The sequence below is a fragment of the Orcinus orca genome, chromosome 16, assembly GCF_937001465.1.
Source record: "Orcinus orca chromosome 16, mOrcOrc1.1, whole genome shotgun sequence".
Classification (NCBI taxonomy): domain Eukaryota; kingdom Metazoa; phylum Chordata; class Mammalia; order Artiodactyla; family Delphinidae; genus Orcinus; species Orcinus orca.
Genome location: NC_064574.1, coordinates 71,881,656 through 71,903,421, shown reverse-complemented (window position 1 = coordinate 71,903,421; position 21,766 = coordinate 71,881,656). Strand labels below are relative to the sequence as shown.

At 48.0% G+C, this 21,766-nt stretch overlaps 1 protein-coding gene, 1 long non-coding RNA gene and 1 other non-coding gene across 7 annotated transcripts; 2 read left to right on the top strand and 1 right to left on the bottom strand.

The window, feature by feature from the left end:
- Nucleotides 1-1,535: 1,535 nt before the first annotated feature.
- On the bottom strand, nucleotides 1,536-4,028 carry C16H16orf54 (chromosome 16 C16orf54 homolog). Of its 2 annotated transcripts, none has more exons than XM_004269009.3 (2): nucleotides 3,903-4,028; nucleotides 1,536-3,278 (listed from the first exon to the last, which is right to left on the bottom strand). In XM_004269009.3, exon 2 carries the CDS (start codon nucleotides 3,276-3,278, stop codon nucleotides 2,604-2,606), a length of 675 nt encoding a protein of 224 aa, XP_004269057.1. In that variant the 5' UTR covers nucleotides 3,903-4,028; the 3' UTR covers nucleotides 1,536-2,603. The 2 variants fall into 2 exon arrangements, with proteins under 2 accessions (XP_004269057.1, XP_012388100.1); XM_012532646.3 differs by having other exon boundaries at nucleotides 3,898-4,023.
- Nucleotides 4,029-8,432: 4,404 nt separating this feature from the next.
- On the top strand, nucleotides 8,433-20,084 carry LOC117200915 (uncharacterized). Of its 4 annotated transcripts, XR_007471953.1 has the most exons (5): nucleotides 8,433-9,839; nucleotides 12,806-13,725; nucleotides 15,808-15,954; nucleotides 16,664-19,193; nucleotides 19,823-20,084. It is a non-coding gene; the product is annotated as an uncharacterized LOC117200915 (long non-coding RNA). The 4 variants fall into 4 exon arrangements; XR_007471951.1 differs by having other exon boundaries at nucleotides 12,806-15,954; nucleotides 18,910-19,193; XR_007471952.1 differs by having other exon boundaries at nucleotides 12,806-15,954; nucleotides 17,215-19,193.
- Nucleotides 16,274-16,375, top strand: LOC117201020 (U6 spliceosomal RNA). Its single transcript, XR_004482916.1, has one exon. It is a non-coding gene; the product is annotated as a U6 spliceosomal RNA (small nuclear RNA).
- Nucleotides 20,085-21,766: the final 1,682 nt, after the last annotated feature.

Here is a 21,766-nt window from a genome sequence, read left to right as displayed (position 1 = left end):
GTGTCTCCTGCATTAGCTGGCAGATTCTCAACCACTGCACCACCAGGGAAGCCCCAGGAAGTGCGTTTTAAACGTCAAATAGCATAAAGGAAGAACTCAACATGAGAAAGTGATAAGATGGTGTGTTTTTTTTTTTTTTTTTAAATTTTTGGCCACACCCCAAGGCACGTGGGATCTTAGTTCCCCAGCCAGGGATTGAACCCACACCCGCTGCAGTGGAAGCATGGAGTCTTAACCACTGGACCACCAGGGAAGTTCCAGTAAGATGGTGTTCAAAATGAAGAGGAGATGTTTAAAATAAAGAGGAGAAACGGTAAAACAAATGTATCTATGAATCCGTCTACTTATTCATTCATTCTCCTTTCTTTGGGCTCCTGCTGTGTTTTAGATCCTGTTCTGGGTCTGGGGCTATAAAGGTGACTTTGGGGACAGCAAGCTGGACTTTGCCTCAGGGAGATCACATTCCTCCATGCACAGGTGTAGGTATCCATCTTTCATTTTACTGTATCCTTAGATGTCACAGCTAGAAAAGTCCCAAGAGAGCATCTGTTCAACTTTCAACTCTCTTGTTGTAAAGAGAAAGAATGTGAGGCCCAGTAATACAAAAAGTACTTTTCTCCAAGAGTGAGTGATAGAACCAGATAGAGAACTGGGGCCTTGTCCCTGGTGTCCCTTCCCCACCATCCTGCCTGTGCTGACCCCTTGGCATGCAGGCCTCTAAGCTCTGAGCGTGGTTTCTCGGTTCTGTGTCCCTGAGGGACTGTTCATGCTTCCTGGGCAGAGTCCCCACAACCCAGTCCTGTCAGCTGATGGTGACCACGAGAAGTGACATAATTACCTGGCTTGTGAGTGACAGAGGTGGGACAGCAGCCCTGATCTTGTATCAGTTATGTCTTCCTGTCTTATCTCACCTCCCTCCACCCCCACCCCTGCCACTAGAGAGACTGAGCTCTCCCTGAGGGCGGGGGCCAGGTCTGATTCCTCCCTCCTCAGGGCCTGGCTCAGGGAAGATGCTGGGAACACAGGCTGGATGAGTGCAGCCGGGGGTGGGGGGGTGGATGTCCCTCAGCCAGGGGGCTTCTAAAGCCCTGGCTGCTCATCCAACTCCTGGCATCCAAGGGGTGAGAAGGGAGGTCCAGGCCCAGGTGCTCTCTGGCCCTCTGAGGAGGAAGAGCAGAGTGTTGGCCTCTGCCTGACAGCATTTCCGGGGTGTGGGTGAACTTGGTGGCAGGGCGGGGGAGTTCCTGGCCAGCATTAAGTAGCACAGGATGGCTGCTCCCCATGCAGGGCTCTCATCCATCACAGCACTTCTCAAGGGTGGTCTCAGGGTGGCACCAGAGTGTCTAACACTTTCCTAATACTGGCTGAGCCTTTTGACAAAGCAGAGCAGATCTCTGGGTCGATGCCTCCAGCAGGAAACAACGTCTACTTACAACTATATACCTTTGTTTACACTGTATTTGTTTCCATGTTTTACCTTCTATTTCTGACAAGTGATACTTGGTTTTCCATTTACAGAAGGGATACAAAACAGATTCCTTGTAAAATGAATTTATTAAGCAAATGGTAAACCAATTTAAAGAAAAATATAAAGTACAGGTGGTAACTGACATGGCAAAATCCTAACATTCAGGACTGAGGTTTGAGAAGTCAGGGCCCAGCGAACGGAAACTCCTTCGCCTCCCCCCAACACCTGGCTCTGCGCCCAGAGGGGAGGTCAGCTGATACAGATATTGGGGCTCCATTTTTGTGGGGTGGAGCATCATAAGTAAGCCTGTCTTGGGGCAACTCTGTCTCTCTGGACCGCTCCAAGAAGCTGGGAGGGAAGACGGCCAGGGGCCACGTTCTGGGAGAACGTTCCTTTCCACACCGGATCAAACTCAGATCTCCTTGGCTTGGGCTCCCCTCACCGTGGAAGGGTAAGATCCAGAGGGCTGAGATGCGGCGGCCTCGAGAGGACATGCTGCCCGCCGGCCTTTTGCAACTCTGGGTCCCAGGTGCAGGCAAGAGATGGCCTCTTGTTGCGGTGGGGGTCAAGGCCACAGTTTATATGTAATAAGATGCTCTTTTGCCTGACCTTGACCTCTCTGTATGTGTTTTTCTGGAGGGATGCTGTGGCTCTGGGAAGCTGAATTCCCGTCATCCCCTGCTAGCACGGCTGACCCTTGTCATCACCACACTCTGTTCTTCTGCATCCGATGTCGGCATCTTAGGCACACACTGAAGGAAGGTGGTATCCGCGGCGTTGATGCTATTCCCTGTCTGTCTGGTACCTTGAGTTCGTCATCTGGAATGTGATCTTGGCAGTTTCTGGCCCAGAGATGGCCGCAACTCCAGTTCTCTAAGCCCCCGCCCCGGGCAGCTAAGCAAAGGCACCTCTGAGCTTGCCCCGCAGCGCAGCGCAGGCTCTGTCCACACCCAGGTTGCCCAGGCCCAGATCCAGGGGAACCGAAACCCAGAAGTTAAAGGGCTGGGAGGGGCATTCTTTCCCGGGGCCTCAGCTGGCAGCTCAGGTTCTCAGGAGCCTCAGGGTCTTAGGATCCCTCTGAGGTTGGGCCTCCCCCAGGGGTCTCTGGAAGGCCAGTCCTCCAGGCCCTGGGGATTCAGAAACTCACGCTGGTCCGGGCTTCACGCCTCCAGAAAGCTGAGATCTGCTCCAGGGTGACCCGAGGCTGGAGGCCCCACTCAGGCTCGGGGCTTCCTGGCCGCAGCCTCCGGGCCTGGGGGCTCCCTGGATACGCACTGGCCTCTGGCCTCTGTTCAGGCTCAGCCCAGCTCACCAGGCCTGGGGTGTGGGGCCTCTCCTCCCAGACCTGGGGCCTCCAGAAGGTGCTACGGGTTGGGGCGTTTGGTGGGGTCTGGGGGACCAAGGAGCTGGGAGGGGAGTATGGGGCTGAAGGGGCAGGTGGGGCTGTCACTCGTGCCTCCAAGGCGCCCCCCTGGGTGGGTGGGTCTGGGGCCCGGTCCATCAGCAGGGGGACCGCGGAGCCATACCAATCCTCAGAGCGCTCTCGGGGGGTGCCCGTGGGCTCAATCCATAGCTCTCCTCCCGGGCGCCAGACCAGGGTGGGTGCGCAGATGCTGGGGTCTGGGCGGAGGGAGCGGCGGAACAGGCGTTCGGCCAACACGGCTGTGGTCAGGAGGAAGACAGCAGCCAGGGCGGCCAGGGCCAGCATGATGGGGACACAGGGCCCGCAGGGCAGCGGGGGCCATGAGGAGGCCTCTGATGCAGGGGGCCCCTCCATGTGCCCAGAGGGCTGCTCTGGGGTCGGAGGCATCTGGAGAGATGGGGTCAGGAGAGGAAGCACATGAGACAGGGTTGGCACGATCAGGAGAGAGAGGGGCCAGGGGAGCAGGCTCAGCAACATCTGGCTGGAGAAACAGACCCAGGCAGACAGAGGAGCCCGGAGGACTGAGAAACGGCGGGAAGGAGCCAGATGGCCAGAGAGATGGGGCCCACCCCGGTCTGCAGCCAGGCCCTCCTGTTCAGAATCCCCAGGCCCCTTTCTGGAAGCTGCATTTTCCTCCCAGACTCCAGGGTGCCTCAGACAAAACTGAACTCAAAGAACCCAAGGGCTTCTTTCCTCCTGCCTCAGCCCGCTCATGCCTTGCTTAGAAGAAGTGCTGGGTGAGGAAATGAGAGCCTCCGTCCCAGCGCTGCCCCTGCGTGTGGGCCCCGCTCCCGGCCACCTTGGCGGCGCCCTGGCTGCTCCTTTGCCCTCACAACTCTCCTTGGAGTTGGTCTTGTTCTCTGCAGGCTCCCCTGAGTTTGCTGTTGTGCCAGGTCTCAGGTGCCACCTCTGCACCTGTCCCCGCCTCTCTGGCTTTGCCCAGTCTCTGTCTGCCTCTGGCTGTCCCCCAGGTCCCCCACCTGCAGGGGCCTCCTGCATTCCTCACCTCACCTCAGTCAGTCTCTGGGCTCCTGGCTCGCCCTCAGAGCCGCTCTTCCCTGTGCGAGCCAAGGGTGCAGGGCAGCTGCCTCAGATGAGGGCGGAAGGGAGGGCACCACCTGTTGCTGGGCAACTGTGCCCTGGATCTCCCAGCCCCCACAGAGTGTTTCCAAGGCAACCTGGGGGGATGTGGTCACTGCGGTGGGGAGGCGTTTCCTGGTGAGAGGTGGGGCCGGAATGGGCAGTGGTTCTGTTGTACTCAGTGTCACCCCACAGTCAGGCCCCAGGCCCCAGAACAATTACCTGGAAGCCAAGAGAGAGAGACAGAGCCCATCCAGACCACCAAGGTGGCTTGCTCTACCTGCTCGCAGGTGGCTGCTGTGTCCCTGCCCTGCCCACTGGGCCCCGCCGTACCCACTCCTGCTATCTGTCCCCACACACCCTCCTGCTTGCCCACCTTCTCCATGCATTTCACAAACATATATCTTCTTGTCCTCAGACCATTTAGCCCCAATTTTGGTTGGAAACTATCTGTGAGGTGAGGCTCAGGTAGCAAAAATGTCAGGCCTCTGGGAAGGATCCAAGGCTAGAAAGTATGCTGAGGCCTCTCTCCAAGACCACGAACATTTGTCATCTCGGCTCCTTTCTCCTGGTGCTTGATGTTAAGGAGAGAATCATCAGCTCCTGGACTGGGAGCCTTTCAGAGACTGTCTAGAATCGACTCACTCACTGACAGATGGCAGGTAAGCCCTAAATAAGGGAGGTGTTGTGTTCTAAGTCACACACCTCATGTATATAGGAGGATGGGGGAAGCATAGATATAAATTCCTTCTCTGCCAAACAACGTGTACACAACAGAACTCTTCCTACGTACTCAGATTTTGTTTTGCAAAATGACAGCCATTTAATGTGAAAGGCTACAAAAAATATGTTGAAATGTTAGTGTCTTACCAAAGAAGGTCACAAAGGCAGCCTGACTCAGATTGCTCTGTCCTTGCGGTTTGGAGGGAAGGGCCAGAAGGAGTACAAAGTGTGGCAGGGGTAGGAGTAGGTGGAAAGGAGAGTCCCAAGGCTCTGGCCTTAATATGCATCACCCACCGAGATTAGAATTTGATGAGATTATAAGCCTTAAAATAAAACCTGAGCTTAATACCACTGAACTGGATATGTACAAGTGGTTAAGATGGTAATTTTTGTGTGATATGTATTCATGACGATAAAAAGTTTTCTTTTTAAAAGAAATTCCAAATAAATAAAACCTGAAAATTGTTATGTATGTTCTCTTGTAATTAGTCTTTCTTTAAAAACAAATTAAAGCTCTAGAACAGTAAACATTATTCAGAACCACAGGGCTTCCCTGGTGGCACAGTGGTTAAGAATCCACCTGCCAATGCAGGGGACACGGGTTCCAGCCCTGGTCCGGGAAGATCTCACATGCCGCGGAGCAACGAAGCCCGTGCGCCACAACTACTGAGCCTGCGCTCTAGAGCCCGCGAGCCACAACTACTGAGCCCGCGGGCCACAGCTACTGAGCCCGCGCACCTAGAGCCTGTGCTCCGCAACAAGCCACCGCAATGACAAAGAGAAGGCCCCGCTTGCCACAACTAGAGGAAGCCTGCACATAGCAACAAAGACCAAATGCAGCCAAAAATAAATAAATTAAATAAACTAAAAAACAAACAAGCAAACCAGAAAGACCAGGTATGATTTTTTGTTGTTGTTGTTCCTAAGGTATCAAACTGGCTGTTTTGATTCTTAACTGTTTTTCATCACTTACAAAAAGGCTTAAAAAATTCTAACTGGTTCCTCAAGAAATTAAACATAGAATTACCATATGTCCAGAAATTATATGTCTACATATGTGCAAAAGAATTGAAAGCAGAGACACAAACAGATATTTTCACACTAATGTTTATAGCAGAGTTATTCACAAAAGCCAAAAGGTGGAAAGAACTCAAATGAACTCAAATGTCCATTGATGGATGAATGGATAAACAAAATGTTTATATTATACATAAAATATTGTTTATATCATACATATTATTCAGGCCTAAAAAGGAAGGAACTTCTGAAACATGCTACAACATGGATGAACCTTGAAAACGTTATGCCAAGTGAAATAAGGCAGACACAAAAGGACAAATACTGTAGGATTCCACTCATATGAGGTCCCTGGAGTGGTCAGGCTCCAAGAAACAGAAAGTAGAATGGTGGTTGCCAGGAGCTGGTGTTTAATGGGTCTAGAATTTCAGTTTGAGGACTTCCCTGGCGGCCCAGAAGTTAAGGCTCCTCGCTCCTAATGCATGGGGCACGGGTTCAATCCCTGTTCGGGGAACTAAGATCCTTCATGCCGCATGGTGCTGCCAACATATATGTATATATATATATATATATATATATATATATATACACACACACATAATTTCAGTTTGACGAGATGAAAAAGTTCTGGAGATGGAGGATGGTGATGGTTGCACAACAATGTGAATGCACTTAATGTTACTGCACTGTGCACTTAAACATTGTTAAAATGGGGGAATTCCCTGGGGGTCCAGTGGTTAGGACTCAGTGCTTCCACTGCAGGCGGCACAGGTTCAATTCCTGGTCGGGGAACTAAGATCCCATAAGCCACGCAGTATGGCCAAAAAATTAAAAAATAAATAGGTAATAAAATAAAAATTGTTAAAATGGTAAATTTTATGGTATATATATTTTACCACCATGAAAACTTTAAATCATAGTATAAAAAATTGTAACATAAAGAGGAAAATGATTCCTTACAATTTCCTCACTCCCAAATAAACCTGCATTTTTTTTACAGACTTCTGCAGGGTAGGGAGCAAAACCCAGGTATTCTGACCGCTAGCTTCCTCCCCCTCCACCATGCAAGAATTTCTGAAAAAAGGAATCAGGAAGTTACTCAAGGAGTGTGTGTAAAAGGGAAGTCTCTGGTCAGGAGTCTGGAAAACAGGCCTTTGTGCAGGAGTCTTCTGGTTGACGGGGTGCTCCTGGATCCAAGTGTTCTGGGATGAGCCTGGCTGTGCTTGGAACCAGTTAAACTTTTTTTTTTTTTCCTTAAAGCTCTTCCACTTTCATCTCCTTTAGGATTTTCTTTGAACTCCATATGCATTTTATTTCCCCCCACCCTTTATTTTCTTTTTTGGCCCACCTCATGCGACATGCGGGATCTTTAGTTCCCCAACCAGGAATCAAACCCGTTCCCCCTGCAGTGGCAGCACGGAGTCTTAACCATTGGACTGCCAGGGAAGTCTTATTTTTATTTTTTAATTGAAATACAGTTGTTTTACAATGTTGTGTTGTAAAACTCTATTTCTCATACACTGTGCAGCTGGCCCATGGGCTGCTGTGTGCAGAGTTCTGCCCTTGGTGCTCTTCACTCCTAAGTGTATGTGGTGGTTTTTTAATATTTATTTATTTATTTAGGCTGCACCGGGTCTTAGTTGCGGCATTTGAGATCTAGTTCCCTGACCAGGGATTGAACCCGGGCCCCTGCATTGGGAGCGCAGGATCTTACCCACTGGACCACCAGGGAAGTCCTTATGTGGTGGTTTTAAAACACGTCTCCAAATTCCTTTTCACTCCTCCTGTCAGAGGTAGAATCTCATCCCCTGCCTTGTAAATATGGGCTGGCCGTTGTGACTCACTTCTTTTTTCTTTTTTTTTAAATTTTATGTATTTATTTTTTGGCTGCATTGGGTCATCATTGCGGTGCACGGGCTTCTCACTGCGGTGGCTTCTCTTGCTGTGGAGCACCGGCTCTAGGCACGAGGGCTTCAATAGTTGTGGCTCGCAGACTCTAGTTGTGGCACACAGGCTTAGTTGCTCCACAGCATGTGGGATCTTCCCAGACCAGGGATTGAACACATGTCCCTTGCATTGGCAGGCAGATTCTTAACCACTGCGCCACCAGGGAAGTCCCATGACTCACTTCTAATGACTAGAATTCAGCAGAAGTGACAGTATGGCTGCCACGGCTAGGTTAAAAAATAGGGAGAGTGCTGTTCCCATGTGGCTTGGCTCATTCCCACTCTCTACTCATCCTTGAAACCCAGTCACCATGTGTGAGGAAGCCTAAGACACAAGTAGGTGCCCTGGTTAAAGTCCCAGCAAGGGTCCCAGCTGACAGCCAACGTCAACTCTCTGACCCGTAAGCAAGCTCCTTTCCAGATGACTCCAGTCCCAGGCTTCCAGCCACGTCAGCGGACGCCGAGTTATCCCCACTCAGCCCTGGCCAAAAAGCAGATTCATGAGAAAAAAAAAATATTGCTGTCTTAGGCCACTAAGTTCGAGGGTGGGTTTGTAGCAGAGAAATAGATAATCTGGAACATTCTACATCAGTGTTTCTCACCAAGTGAGTAAGGACAGTACTTCAGAATAACCTGTGGGGCCTTCTCCAGGGTTCACTCTTTATCCCTATTCTTTGCCCCCCCCCCGCCCATTCTATTACACTGTTTTAGGGCCTGAATTGGGGAGGGTGAGGAGGAACATGGTAGCCACGAGAGCACTGAGTTGGTTAAGAAATCCCACAGGTGATTCAGATACGCCCTCCCTGTGAATGAAATCTGCTAGACCTGCTCTGTCCAATACGGTAGCCATTAGCTAGGTGTGGTTCTTCAAATTCAAGTTCAGTCAAGTAAAACATTCAGCTCTTCAGTCTCACTAATTACATTTCATTTAATTAATCCACTAATTACATTGCAGCTAGTGGCCACTGTATGGACAGTGCAGCTACAGAACATTCCTGCCATCACAGAAAGCACTATTGGGCAGTGCTGCTTTAGAACCTGGCTTCCCAGACGGTCAGCAGCACCCAGAGAGAGCATCAGAATGCACACTCTCAGGCCCCGCCCAGACCTACTGGATCAGAAGCTGTATCTTATCAGGATACCCAAGTGACATGTGGGCGCATGAATGTCTGAAAAGCACGGCACTAGCCAGTTCTCAACCTTGGCCGTATGTTAGAAGCACCCCGGGAGCTTTTTAAGAAGATTGAGGCTTGGACTTCCCTGGCGGTCCAGTGGTTAAGACTTCACACTTCCACTGCCGGGTGCACAGGTTCGATCCCTGGTCAGGGAACTAAGATCCTGCGTGCTGTGCGGCGCAGCTAAAAAAAAAAAAAAAGCCTGAGGCTGAAGCCACACCTCAGACCAAGTAAGTCAGAACGCTTGGGGAGGGACCCAGGCAACAGTCTTTAAGGTTTTCCAGGTGATTTCAATGGGCGGCCAAGGTTGAGACCCACTGCATGGTCTACAACCTCTGGGGGTCCAAAAGCTTCTGCCCTGCAGTGGACACCTGTGGGATTGTTAGACTGACGCCACTATTTGAGGAAGTGTCTTTTCTGAATGGTTGCAGTAAGAGCCGTCACATTCCTATAATGTCACCCCCACCACACACACACACACTTAACCGTGAGTTGATTGAATGCCTCAGGTACGCTGGACCAATGAGTTCTTTCCCTTGGAATTTTGGAACTGAGACTGAATGTCTCTGGGTGACTGAATCTGTTAGATGTGAGGGTTGGGAACTCTCAGTGCTCCCTCTCCCATCACGCGGACCAGAGAGAGGAGCACTGGAGAGAAAGAAAGAGATTTCTGATGCTGTTTGAGTCTCTGGTTCCATTTCCCTCCAGATGCCCAGCTATAGTCTTGTCCTTGGCTCATGCGTCCTTATAATACATTTCCCTTTGTGCTTAATAGTTTGGGTTGGGTTTCTGTGACCTGCAACCTGCAAATGCTTATTTAATATAATCCTAGGCCTGTTAACTATGTTCCAGAACAGAATTTATTTTTTTTTAAATTTTGGTCTCATGGCTTGCAGGATCTTAGTTCCCCGACCAGGGATTGAACCCGGGCCCACGGTAGTGAAAGAGTCCTAACCACTGGATCGCCAAGGAACTCCTGGAACAGAATTTCCAACTAGATCCCACAGGTAACTCAAAGTTACTAAGTAAAAAACTGCTTTATTATTATTGTACAGAACATTTCTTTTTTTGTGTTTTTCTATATTGTGTAATATTTCATAATATTAAGAAGGCTTCCTGGGTAAAACTGCCTGATTTATTTGGGCAGCAGGCAGACAGGGGAGGGGAAGAAGCAAGCTTTCCCAGCAGTGCAGCCTCTCTGAGGAAACATCTGTTTGCAGAACTGGAGTTCTGGGCCATGTCTTCTCCAGTCAGAAGTTCCAGATGATGCCAGGCCCAGTGTATGTGGACCTCAAAGGAACAGAGATGTGGCGGCTTGGTGAGCTACCCACTGGGGTTCTGCTCACTTTTAGACTTGCTAAAGGAATTGCTAACTGACTGCCTGGTACCCCCTTCACTTCTGCTTGGATCCCACCTGCCTAATCTGGCCATGCCTACACCTTAATAGTTCTCTGTAGCGCTAAACTGAAGCCCCATCTGGAGATAACTGGACCTGATGGATCTTGAGGAAACGATCATTTGAGCTGAGTATGTTGGGGGGGGGGCCCTGCCCACAAGGTGGCTTTTGTGGGTCCTTTTTCTCCACCATGATGCTACTTGAAAAGTTAATGAGGTATATTCCAGACTGAGGCTCTCAGTGGCCAACACCTACACTCTATGTTGCATTGCTGCCCACCAGATGTTTCCAGGAGAAAGGAGGGCCCAAGGGGCTACCACAACTTTCCCCAAGTCCTATGTGTACTGAGCCTGACCATACTCAGGTTCTTAGCCTGATTCTGGCGGAGGTGGATGCTCTCAAGAAAACATCAAGGGACTTCCCTGGTGGCACAGTGGTTAAGAATCCGTCTGCCAACGTAGGGGACACGGGTTCGAGCCCTGGTCCGGGAAGATCCCACATGCCGTGGAGCAACTAAGCCTGTGCACCGCAACTACTGAGCCTGTGCTCTAGTGCCCGTGAGCCACAACTACTGAGCCCGCGTGCCACAACTACTGAATCCCGCGCGCCTACAGCCCGTGCTCCGCAACAAGAGAAGCCACCGCAATGAGAAGCCTGCGCACCACAACAAAGAGTAGCCCCCGCTCACTGCAGCTAGAGAAAGCCCGCATGCAACAACGAAGACCCAACGCAGCCAAAAAAGAAAGAAAGAAAGAAAACATCAAACTTCATGTCCTTTACCACATACCTGACTATCACTGTCTCATTCATCAGAAAGGATTACTACCTCTATGGGTCATTAGTCACCTGAGATCCAGCTGGAGGACTCACTTGAATTCTGGTTCCAGAAAACTCGTCCATCCAAATTCATCCATCCTCTAGCTCTCCCATCCCAATGCCAAGGGGTATCAACTGGATCCTGAATACATCACTCCATTGCTGCACTTTCTACATGTAGCAGCACTGGGTGGCCAGACTTTATTTATTTATTATTGTTTCTATTGAGCCATTATTCACATACTATAAATTTCACCCTTTTCAGGTGTTCCATTCAGTGGTTTTTAGTGTATTCACAAGACTGTGCAACCACCACCACTGTCCAATTTCAGAACATTTTCATCTCCCCAAAAGGAAACTGTATACCCACTAGTAGTCACTCCCATTCCCTCCTCCCCCGCAGTCTCTGGCAACCACTATCTGCTTTTTCTCTGAGTTTGTCTATTCTGGACATTTCATATAAATGCAATCATACAATTTGTGGCCTTTTGTGTCTTGTATCTTTCACATCGCGTAATGTTTTCAAGGTCCATCCATGCTATAGCATGAATCAGTGCTTCACTCCTGTTTTTTAATCACTGAATAAATAATATTTCATCATATGAATATTTGTCTTTCCCACTACCTGAAAGTAGAGCATTCCTATGAAGCCTTCCGTAAACTGAAATGACAAAGTGGAGAAGTAATTATCTTAGGACACATCTTGCTAATGGATGCACAAAATAAACCGAGATAAAGCACAGATGCCCACAGACACAGTTGAAAACTATGGTGGCTGGATGCTGAGATGCTGAGTGTAGTTTCTGGGGAAAGAGCTTGGCTGTGCCACTCCCTTGCTTGGGGTATGTGCTGCCTTTATAACCACTCGCTGCAAAACAGACACTGAATACTACTCTCACCTTTTGGCTTTTACTATTGTAAAAGCGAAAATCCTCTTCAGATTTCTTTTGGCTAGCAAAAACAGGTACTAATGTAGGTTTTCCTAAAAGCAAAGTGGCATAAAGTGAACTTTCAAGAAAAGTGGGGAAGGGACTTCCCTGGCGGTCCAGTGGTTAAGACTCTGCACTTCCACTGCAGGGGGCATGGGTTTGATCCCTGGTTGGGGAACTAAGGTCCTGCAAGCTTCATAGCGTGGCCAGAAAGAGAGAGAGAGAAAGAAAGAAAGAAAGAAAGAAAGAAAGAGAAAGAAAGAAAGAAAGAGAGAAAGAGGGGCTTCCCTGGTGGCACAGTGGTTAAGAATCCGCCTGCCAAATCAGGGGACACGAACAAAGTTCTAGCCCTGGTCCAGGAAGATCCCACATGCCGCTGAGCAACTAAGCCTGTGCACCACAACTACTGAGCCTGCGCACCACAACTACTGAAGCCCATGTGCCTAGAGCCCATGCTCCACAAGAGTAGCGCCTGCTCCCCGCAACTAGAGAAAGCCCGCTTGCATCAACAAAGACCCAATGCAACCAAAAATAAAGTGAAAGAAAGAAAGAAAGAAAGAAAAGTGAGGGATACCTGTACCACATTTTGTTTATCCTTTCCTCGGTTGATGGACATGTGGGTTGTTTCCACTCTTTGCCTATTACAAGTAATGCTGCTAGAAACATTCAGGTCCAGGTTTTTGGGTGGACATATGATTTCAGTTCCTTTTCTGTACATACCTAGGAGTAGAATTTCTCATTCATATGGTAATTCTATGTGTAACTTTTTGAGGAACTGTGGGTGGCCAAATTTACAACTGTTAAGTTCATCCACTTCTTACTTTCTGCTCAGAACTCACGTTCCTCCAGCAACGACAGCTCCACACCTTCCCCTTCCACATTGTTGAGGACCTCAATGAACCTGGCTCCTGAGCAAAATGTGGAGGACACCAACCTCAGGCTAGAAGAGCAGCAGCAGCAGGCGCCAGGGGAGACAACCCTTCAGGAAGACGGTGCTGTCTTCCTGCCATGCTTACGCCACCCATCCTGGCTGAAGCCTAAAGACTCCTTCTTAAGCAACGTTACTGCAACCAGAGTTCTGGGTTTCATGCTTCAAGTGGCCTTCATCCACAACCCACAACCCACATCTCACCACTGCCTACTGAGCAAGGTGTGTTTGGACCTTGCCACGCCCACCTGGGATCAAGAGGCAGCAACCAGGAATGGCAGGGATGTGATCAGTGCGGGAGGTTCCTGATTCGTGCTCCAGACCCCACATCAGCACAGCTGAGGGCTCCAAGCAGAACGTTGGTGAAAAGTTGCTTTACACTTCAGAATTTCAGCTTCTGCAGATGAAGGAACGTGCAGTCAACCCTCAGCTTCTCCCAACCAGATGGAATTAAACCGCACTCCCTCTTCGTGTTCTCTGTAAAGTGCAGCCTCAGGTGTGAGAAGCGGGCAGCAGACGGGCACATTTTATAGTTGGACACTGAGGCTTAGAAGGGTTGAGTAGCCTGTCTGGGGTGACTAACGATCCTATTTTGCCCAGGCCTGTCCTGGTTTTAGCATTGAAAGTTCCATGTCCCAAAATACCCTTAATTTTGGGCAAACTGAGAAAGCTGGTTAGTGTCTTCCAAAGTCACACAACTAGCAAGTGCTGGAGCTGAATCTGAACCCAGATCTCACCATCTCCCATGTCCTCCTCCTGCTGAATGAGTGAATTCCTGAGCAGGTCAATCACGTGAAATATATTCAGAGCAACAAGAGATCCAGGTGTTTCCTGATGCTCTTCCTTTCCCTTTTGCCCTCTCTGCAGGGGTGCCCAGACCAGCTGAGAGTTCCATCCCTTACCCAGGGCCATCCTGATGCCTACAGGGAATAAGGACAGGGCCGCTGAGCTCAGGAGAGCTTTATCACTGTCAGGGCCTGCCCGGTCTCACCTACCTGGCTCCCCAAGATCTCAAGAGTCAGAGATTCCAACCTTGAGAGCTGTGAAAAATGATGAGAATGAATTAGAGAGGTCCCAAGTGCCACCTCTTTGGGGAAATCTGGGGAGATGGAAAGAACCTGGGCTTTGGAACCAGTCAGCCCTGGATTTAATCTGAGCTTCCCATCTTTTTTTTCTTTTTTTTATACTTAAAAAAATTTTAATTTTATTTTGGAGTATAGTTGATTAACAATGTTGTGTTAGTTTCAGGTGTACAGCAAAGTGATTCAGTTATACATATACATGTATCTTTTTTATACATATATCATGTATTCTTTTTCAAATTCTCTTCCCATTTAGGTTGTTACAGAATACAGAGCAGAGGGACTTCCCTGGTGGTCCAGTGGTTAAGACTCCACACTTCCAATGCAGGGGGTGCAGGTTCGGGGAACTAAGATCCCACATGCCATGCGGCATGGCCAAAAAAAGTAAAAAAAGAATATTGAGCAGAGTACTCTGTGCTGAGCTTCCCATCTTAATAGCTCCAAGGGACTTGGCAGTCTTCTTAATTTGTGCCTGAATTTCTATTTTTCCCAAATTCCCAACTTGAAGGGCTGTTGAGATAATATTAAATACTTTATATAAAGAACCTCATTTAGCACTTCAGTCCTTGTTTACCTTGACCTAGCATTGCTTCTCATCTCATCTTTCAAGACCATAAAGATCTGCCCCTCCACACTAGGGACCGCCTTAGACCTTCTTACCATTCAGGATTGCTCTACATTGACCATCAAATTCCCCAAGCACTGAGCCTCCCCTTCCTCTTGCTCCACCTGATGGTCCATCTTATTGACACTTCTTTCTCCTGGAGCCCACATCCTGGAGGTCATCACTGACTACCCGCCCTCTTTGACCTCACCCCACTTCCTCTATAACCTTGACTTCATTGTGAATCACTTCAACCCCACTCCTTACAGCCTTCCTCATAAACCTTCTGCCTTGAGCCAATACAACCAACTGCTCTTTGTCCTATTGGAGAAAATCACACAACCCACGATAGTCAGTGCCTCTAGTCGCCCTGTAACATGGATCTGGACAACTCTCGTTCCCCTCCCGACAGTTGCTCTTCCAAACATTTCACAGCTTCCCTAAAGAGACCTGCGCAATGCCACCAATTCTCCATCAGCTGATAATCTCTTCCTCTCTCCCCACGAAGAAAGCTGGGGTTTTCGGCAGGAGCCCCAGCTCTCTTCCTTGCTGATTCTCTGCCCTCCAGAATGGGGTTGGCCCCCTTACCCCTTATCCCCACCCTAGCAAGGAGAGATTAGTAATCATAAATATCAAGGTCTGCTCTTGGCTTCATTCATGGCTTGCCTGGGGATTCTCACTGGCTTCCTCCGGTTCTTGCAGCCCTATCTGCTCTGATACTTTCCTCCTGTAGTGAAGGAAGGTGTTTCCCACTTTGTACCCTCCACTGACCGTCCTACCCTGTTAAAATGTCTCTATTCCTCCTATGCCCCTGCTCCCAGCCATAAATGATTGTGTCTTCTATGTACCTCACAATTTACTGAACACATTTTTCTATCTCATTTAATCCTCTAAAATAACCCTTTGAAGTGGATCTTTTTAAAAAATCTTTATTTATTTATTTATATTGAAGTACTGTTGATTTATAATGTTTCAGGTGTACAACAAAGTAATTCTTTTCCATTATAGGTTATTACAAGATATTGAATATCGTTCCCTGCGCTATATAGTAGATTCTTGCTGTTTATCTATTTTACCTATGATAGTGTGTATCTCTTAATCTCAAATTCCTGTTATCCTTCCCCCACTTTTCCCTTTGGTAACCATAAGTTTGTTTTCTATGTCTGTGAGTCTATTTCTGTTTTGTAAATAAGTTCATTTGTATCTTTTTTTTTATGAAGAGAATCTTATTGTTCCTTTATCAATGATGGTTCAGAGACTTTAAGTAATTTGCCCAAGACAAGTGATAGCGCTGGATGGACCTCAGCCTGCTTCTCTCTTTTCACTCTGCAATCCTGGCATCAGTGACCACAGTTCCCTGGCCACAGGTGGGATGTGCATTTCCTCCTCTGTGCTTGGCTGAATCCCCATATGCTCACCCGCTGTGCTCATTCACCGCACTCTGAAGATGTATTCCTTTATGTTTGCCCCTCATAAGGCTGTGAGCCCCTCCAGGGTGGGGAACTTCATTTCTGTTTTCCAGGATCCCTCAGTAAATGCTTTTGATCCCATCAAGTTCAAGCTACCTTGGCTTGTGTGTCAGGTTAGTTGTGGCTAGTTGACCATTTTGCCTTCACACTTTCATAAAATGAGTGGACATGAAAAAGTAATGATACTAGAGAAAAGGTGCGAGATCTCATGGCCTTGGTACAATAGGGACCGTAGAAACCGTAAAACCGTAGAAACAGAGAAGAGTAGCATGGCCACTGCACAAGGAGGACACAAATTTGTAAAGCATTCCATTTTTTAAAAATTTATTTTACTTATTTATTTTTGTCTGCGTTGGGTCTTTGTTGCTGCTCGCGGGCTTTCTCTAGTTGCGGCGAGCAGGGGCTATTCTTCGTTGCGGTGCACAGGCTTCTCATTACGGTGGCTTTTCTTGTTGCGGAGCACGGGCTCTAGGCGCGGCCTTCAGCAGTTGTGGCTCATGGGCTCTAGAGCGCAGGCTCAGTAGCTGTGGTGCACAGGCTTAGTTGCTCCGCGGCGTGTGGGATCTTCCCGGACCAGGGCTCTAACCCGTGTCCTCTGCACTGACAGGTGGATTCTTAACCACTGCGCCACCAGAGAAGTCCAAAGCATTCCATATTTTTATGACCAACTCTCTACAAATTCTTATCTGTGGAGAAGACAATGCTTAGATCTGCATCACAATCACCCTTGTTTACTGTGTGTTTTCCTGCTCACCTCCCAGAATGGACTCTCCCCACCCTCAACATCCTCTTCTGTCTTTAGCTGAGGGTGGCATTTAAGATGAGGGCTTCGCCCATTTTGGCGAGTTACTCAATTTTTCTGGGACTCTCCCATGTACACATGTTATTTGATTTTCTCCTGTTTAAAAATAAATAAATAAATAAATAACTTGCCCCAGGCACACGTGTGCCCTCTGTGTAGTGGTGGCTGGATTCCAACACAGTCTGTGCTTTTCACCAGCACATCACACTATCTCTGTCTTAATGCATTTGCAGAACACATCATGCATGAGAGCAGATGACTGTTTGAACTTCACGTGATGTGTAAAGGAAACCAAATCTGCTCCTATTTTTATTTTTATTTTTATTTTATTTTATTTTTTTTGCTCCTATTTTTAGATGAATTCCTCCTGACACAAAGCAAGAATGACTGCTTCCTGGTAGAGCGACTCCCACTTTGATAGTTTATCCAGCATATATGAGCACTGGATATAGCTGATCCTATCACTCAGATGGAAAAGGATTTCATCCCTTTGAATATTATATTGTCATATGTTCTGGAGAGTGATTATTTTTGTGAGGAGGAGGAAAACAAATTAAAGGAAACGAAGGAAAAATAAACTAAACAAAGGAAAAAAATAAAAAGTTGCAGTTGATAATTCAGTAAGAGGTGTGGAGACTGAAAGCAAAAACAGAGCTTAAAAAAAGTTACCGTGTAATTATATCTCAATAAAAGGAAATAAAAACCAGATTCCCAAGTGACTTTAACTTTAGTTGTTCAAGCCAACTTACACAAAAGTCTTTTTCAAGTCTTATGATGCGTTTGACAAGATCTCCAGGATCTAAACTCAAGCTAAACCATAAGATAAAGCTAACTGCAGATGAAAAAGATATGGCTGCCTACACCACCTTTATCTGAAAGAGACCAAAAAGGAAAGCCGTGTTTTGTGAAATTCTCAAGGGAGAAGAGAATAAACATTTACCCAGTACTTACCACATGCCAGGCCTGTCAACAGAAATTGGTTGATCTCCTTATCTCCAATATACAGATGAAGAAGCTGAGGCTCAGTAGGTCATGAAGAGAGTAAGGACTGGACCCAAGCTTTAACCCATGTCTCTTTATAATACAACATTCTGTCCACAAATTCTTGGTACATCGCTATAGGTTTCTGACTTCAAAAATGATTAATATATAATCATTTTGTAATATATACACATATCAAATCATGATGCTATATACTTGAAACTAATATAATGTTATATGTCAATTATATCTCAATTTAAAGTAATTATTAACAGTGTACACTTATCTACCCAAATCTGGGTCTCCAGAGCCACTCTAGTTACTGCCCTAGATGTGTCCCAATCCACTTCTAGCCTGACAGTTTTGAACAAATAGCATTGGTATATGAAGAAATTGTACTTGAACCTTACCCTTTGAGTTAAAAAACTGCAATTTGTAATAGGAAATAACATTTCATATCGCGACCCACTACACACAGATAGGGTGTTTAAGTGCACTACTTCAAGAAACAATATTGGGACTTCTCTGGCAGTCCAATGGTTAGGACTCGGGGCTTCCACTGCCAGGGCCCCAGATTCGATGCCTGGTCAGAGAACTAAGGCTCCGCAAGCCGCAGGGACAAAAAAAAAACACCCAAAAAACAAACAAACAAAAAACCCCAATACTGGGGCTTCCCTGGTGGCGCAGTGGTTGAGAGTCCGCCTGCCGATGCCAGAGACACGGGTTCGTGCCCCGGTCCGGGAAGATCCCACATGCCGCGGAGCGGCTGGGCCCGTGAGCCATGGCCGCTGGGCCTGCGCGTCCGGAGCCTGTGCTCTGCAACGGGAGAGGCCACAACAATGAGAGCCCCACATATCGCAAAAAAAAAACAAACAAAAAACAATATTTAACTTTGTTACATGCACTGCTCTCCTATTTTCTTTTCTATTCCACTTTTAAAATATGCTGATCTTGAGCTGTTAAACTGATTTCATGGCACACCAATGGGTTAAGATCTACCGTTTGAAAAACACTGTCCTTTAGGGTTTTGGTTGATATTGAGATATTTTTTTCTTGTTTTGTAAATGCAGAAATATAGGCTCTAAAGAATGAGGTGACTTCCTTAAATTCACACAGCTAAGAAATATTGGATGGAGGACCTCAACACAGAATTCTGTGTTTATGCCCAGTATTCTTCTGAATACAGAATTTCTTCAGGGGAAGTGTAAATGAGAAATTGAAGAAAACCCATATGCAACCCTGTGAGAAGAGAGACATAGCTGTGTGAAGAGTCAAAAGAGGAACATTTCATAGGAGTCTCGCTGCAGCTGACGCATTTGACAGTCATTTCTAGGGGACGCCTGCTCTGGGCCAGGTGAGATGCAGGACCTGGGAATTCAGAGGTGGGGACTACACAGTTCCTGCCTTAGGATGGGCTCCCGTTTCAGTGGAGGAGCCTTCCCTGTAAACAGATAAATTGCGGTGCAGGGTAATTAGAACCAGACTAGTGATGGAGGAAGCACAGCTGGAGGCTGTGAGTGGGGGACAGAACCATGAGAGAAAGGAGCCATGAATTCTGTTCAAAGTGAGGGGCTGGGAAGAGAAGGGAGTTGAGGAGAGCAGGCTTGGTGGTGGGCACAGGGGGTGGCCGAGCTGGTGGTATGGGCAGAATATCTTGAGGGTAGAAGGCACTGGGTGGGCAGAGGAGGGGAGCATTTTGGGCAGCCATGTAACCAAGCAGGACCCTAGGAGGCTTTCCCAGAATAGACCCCCACCCATGTCCTCCGCCTGCCTTTTGTCTGTAGAAAAACTTTAGTCAAAGAATAAATTTAATCAGAGAAGTGAGAAAATGCAGAAAGAAAGGGAAACGGTCAAGCAAGACAAAATAATAATACTTTAGCCATTAATCAAAGTCAAGGACCTTTAGTTCCTCCTCAAGGACTATAGATATTATTCTAAGCCACAACCTTTGAGCTATTTTACAGATACTAAAACTCCCACCAGGTGGAAGAAGTTAACTGTACACTGTCTACAAGCACGTAGACCCCAGACCAGTTGGAACCAGAAGGTTGATGATGCTGACTCCCGATTACCTCACCACCAACCAATCAGAAGAATGTCCACGAGCTGACCACACCCTGCTCCTTGAACACTATAAGACTCCTCACTACCCGCTCCGGGGTGGGGCACACAGTCTTGAGGATGTTAGCCCACTGTGGCCCCCTTTGTCTGGCAAAGCAATAAAAGCTACTCTTTTCTACCTCACCCCAAACTCTGTCTCCTCCTTTCTCTTCGCATTTCTATTTGGCACCGGTGAAGAGGCCGGTTTTTGGGAACAGCTGGAGTAGCAAAACCAAACTGCAGGCCACTGAGGGGCGGGCGTGTGGGGCATGAGGGTCAGGCGGGTAGAACCCCCTTTTTCAACTTAGTGAGGTCACTTCTGCTCTCTAGACTTTATCCATTGGAACAGTGAAGAGTGAGCAGAAAAGCAAGCTCACGTTTGTTTTCATGGTAAAACCCTTTGCTCAAATGAAACCTCCATGGAGGCCCAATGTATAAATGAGGAGGTGGAGGATGTTTTTTTCTTAACAGGAAACAGATCTACCGTTGTTTGGAACTATACTGTGAAAACTCCTTGATGGGGGGAAGGGGCAGATTCTCACCCTGGGGTCTGAACATGCACCAAGACTTGGAGAAGACAGAGCTGCTTTGTCTGAGGGAGGGAGGGTCTCTCGGACAGTCCAGGAGGGCAGGCGAGAGGGACCCAGCAAAATGGGGGGAGGGTCACTCCCCTCTTGCCATGGCCTCCCTTCCCCAGCCTCACCCACCCGCAGTCCATTCTCCACTCTATCAAAATCTGGAGGAACCCTTTTAAAAGGTAAAACCCTTCGATGGCTCCCCTCACTCTCGGAAGGAATCCAAACTCCTGACCATGGCCTCCCAGGCCCTGCGCCCTCCGCCCGCTGGCTGCTGCCCAGACCTTGCCTCCCACTGGCTTCCCTCACTTACCACCAGCCACCCTGCCCTCCTTGCTGTTTCTGAATTCATCCCACGTGCTTCCTGCTCAGGGCTCTGGTACTTATTGTTCCCTCTGCCCGGCCCACTCCTCACCCAAATATCTTATTTCTCTCCATCACTTCAATCAGGTCTCTTTGCAAATATTACCTGAGCAGAGGACCCTTTAAGCCAGAGCAGCGGCCTCTCCATCCCTCTTCACGTTCTCTCTCTGCTTTGATGATGTCTTCATAGCACATATCATGTAGTAACATTCATTTGATGACTCCCCCTGCTAGAGTGAAAGCTCCTGAGGGTGGGATTTGACTCCCCTCCTCCTTACTATCTCTCCAGCATCTGGGGTGGTGCCTCCAACATAGAGATGCTCCATAAACATGTGCTGAGTTAGTCGCTTTGCTAAAGGGCAGAGGAGTCAGTGAGTGTAAGTTGCCTGTGATAGCAGAAAGCTCGGGAAGGCTTTGGACTTTCCCTGCCTGTAGCACTGGAGCAGGGGTACCTTCCACTGCTTATAGGGACTGGGGCAGGTAGGCACCCAGCTGGCACATGGGTTAAATGTGAAGAAGCAGAGGGGGGCCTGGTGTCCCAGGGCCTTCACCTTCTTCCTTTTGGATCCTCAGGCACAGCATCAGCGCAAACTCTAAGATGTACCAGCATTAGCTACACAGTGGCCTTTCTTGTCTCCAGGACGACAGAGGATGAACCCTGAGACCCCTCCCACTGGAGGAAGCGTATCTCTGTCACTCTGGAAAGGGGACTCAGGAACTTTTGCCCGGAACCCAGGGACCAGTCTGCAGGCATGGAGGGGACTCTGGATCTTGGCATGAAACCGAACCTATGACAAGTGTAGGAGCCTCTATTCTGAGGGTCCCAGATGTGTCAGTCATGGAAATGTGAGGGTGTTTTCCCAAGGTGTTCACCTCAGACCTCCCTGAG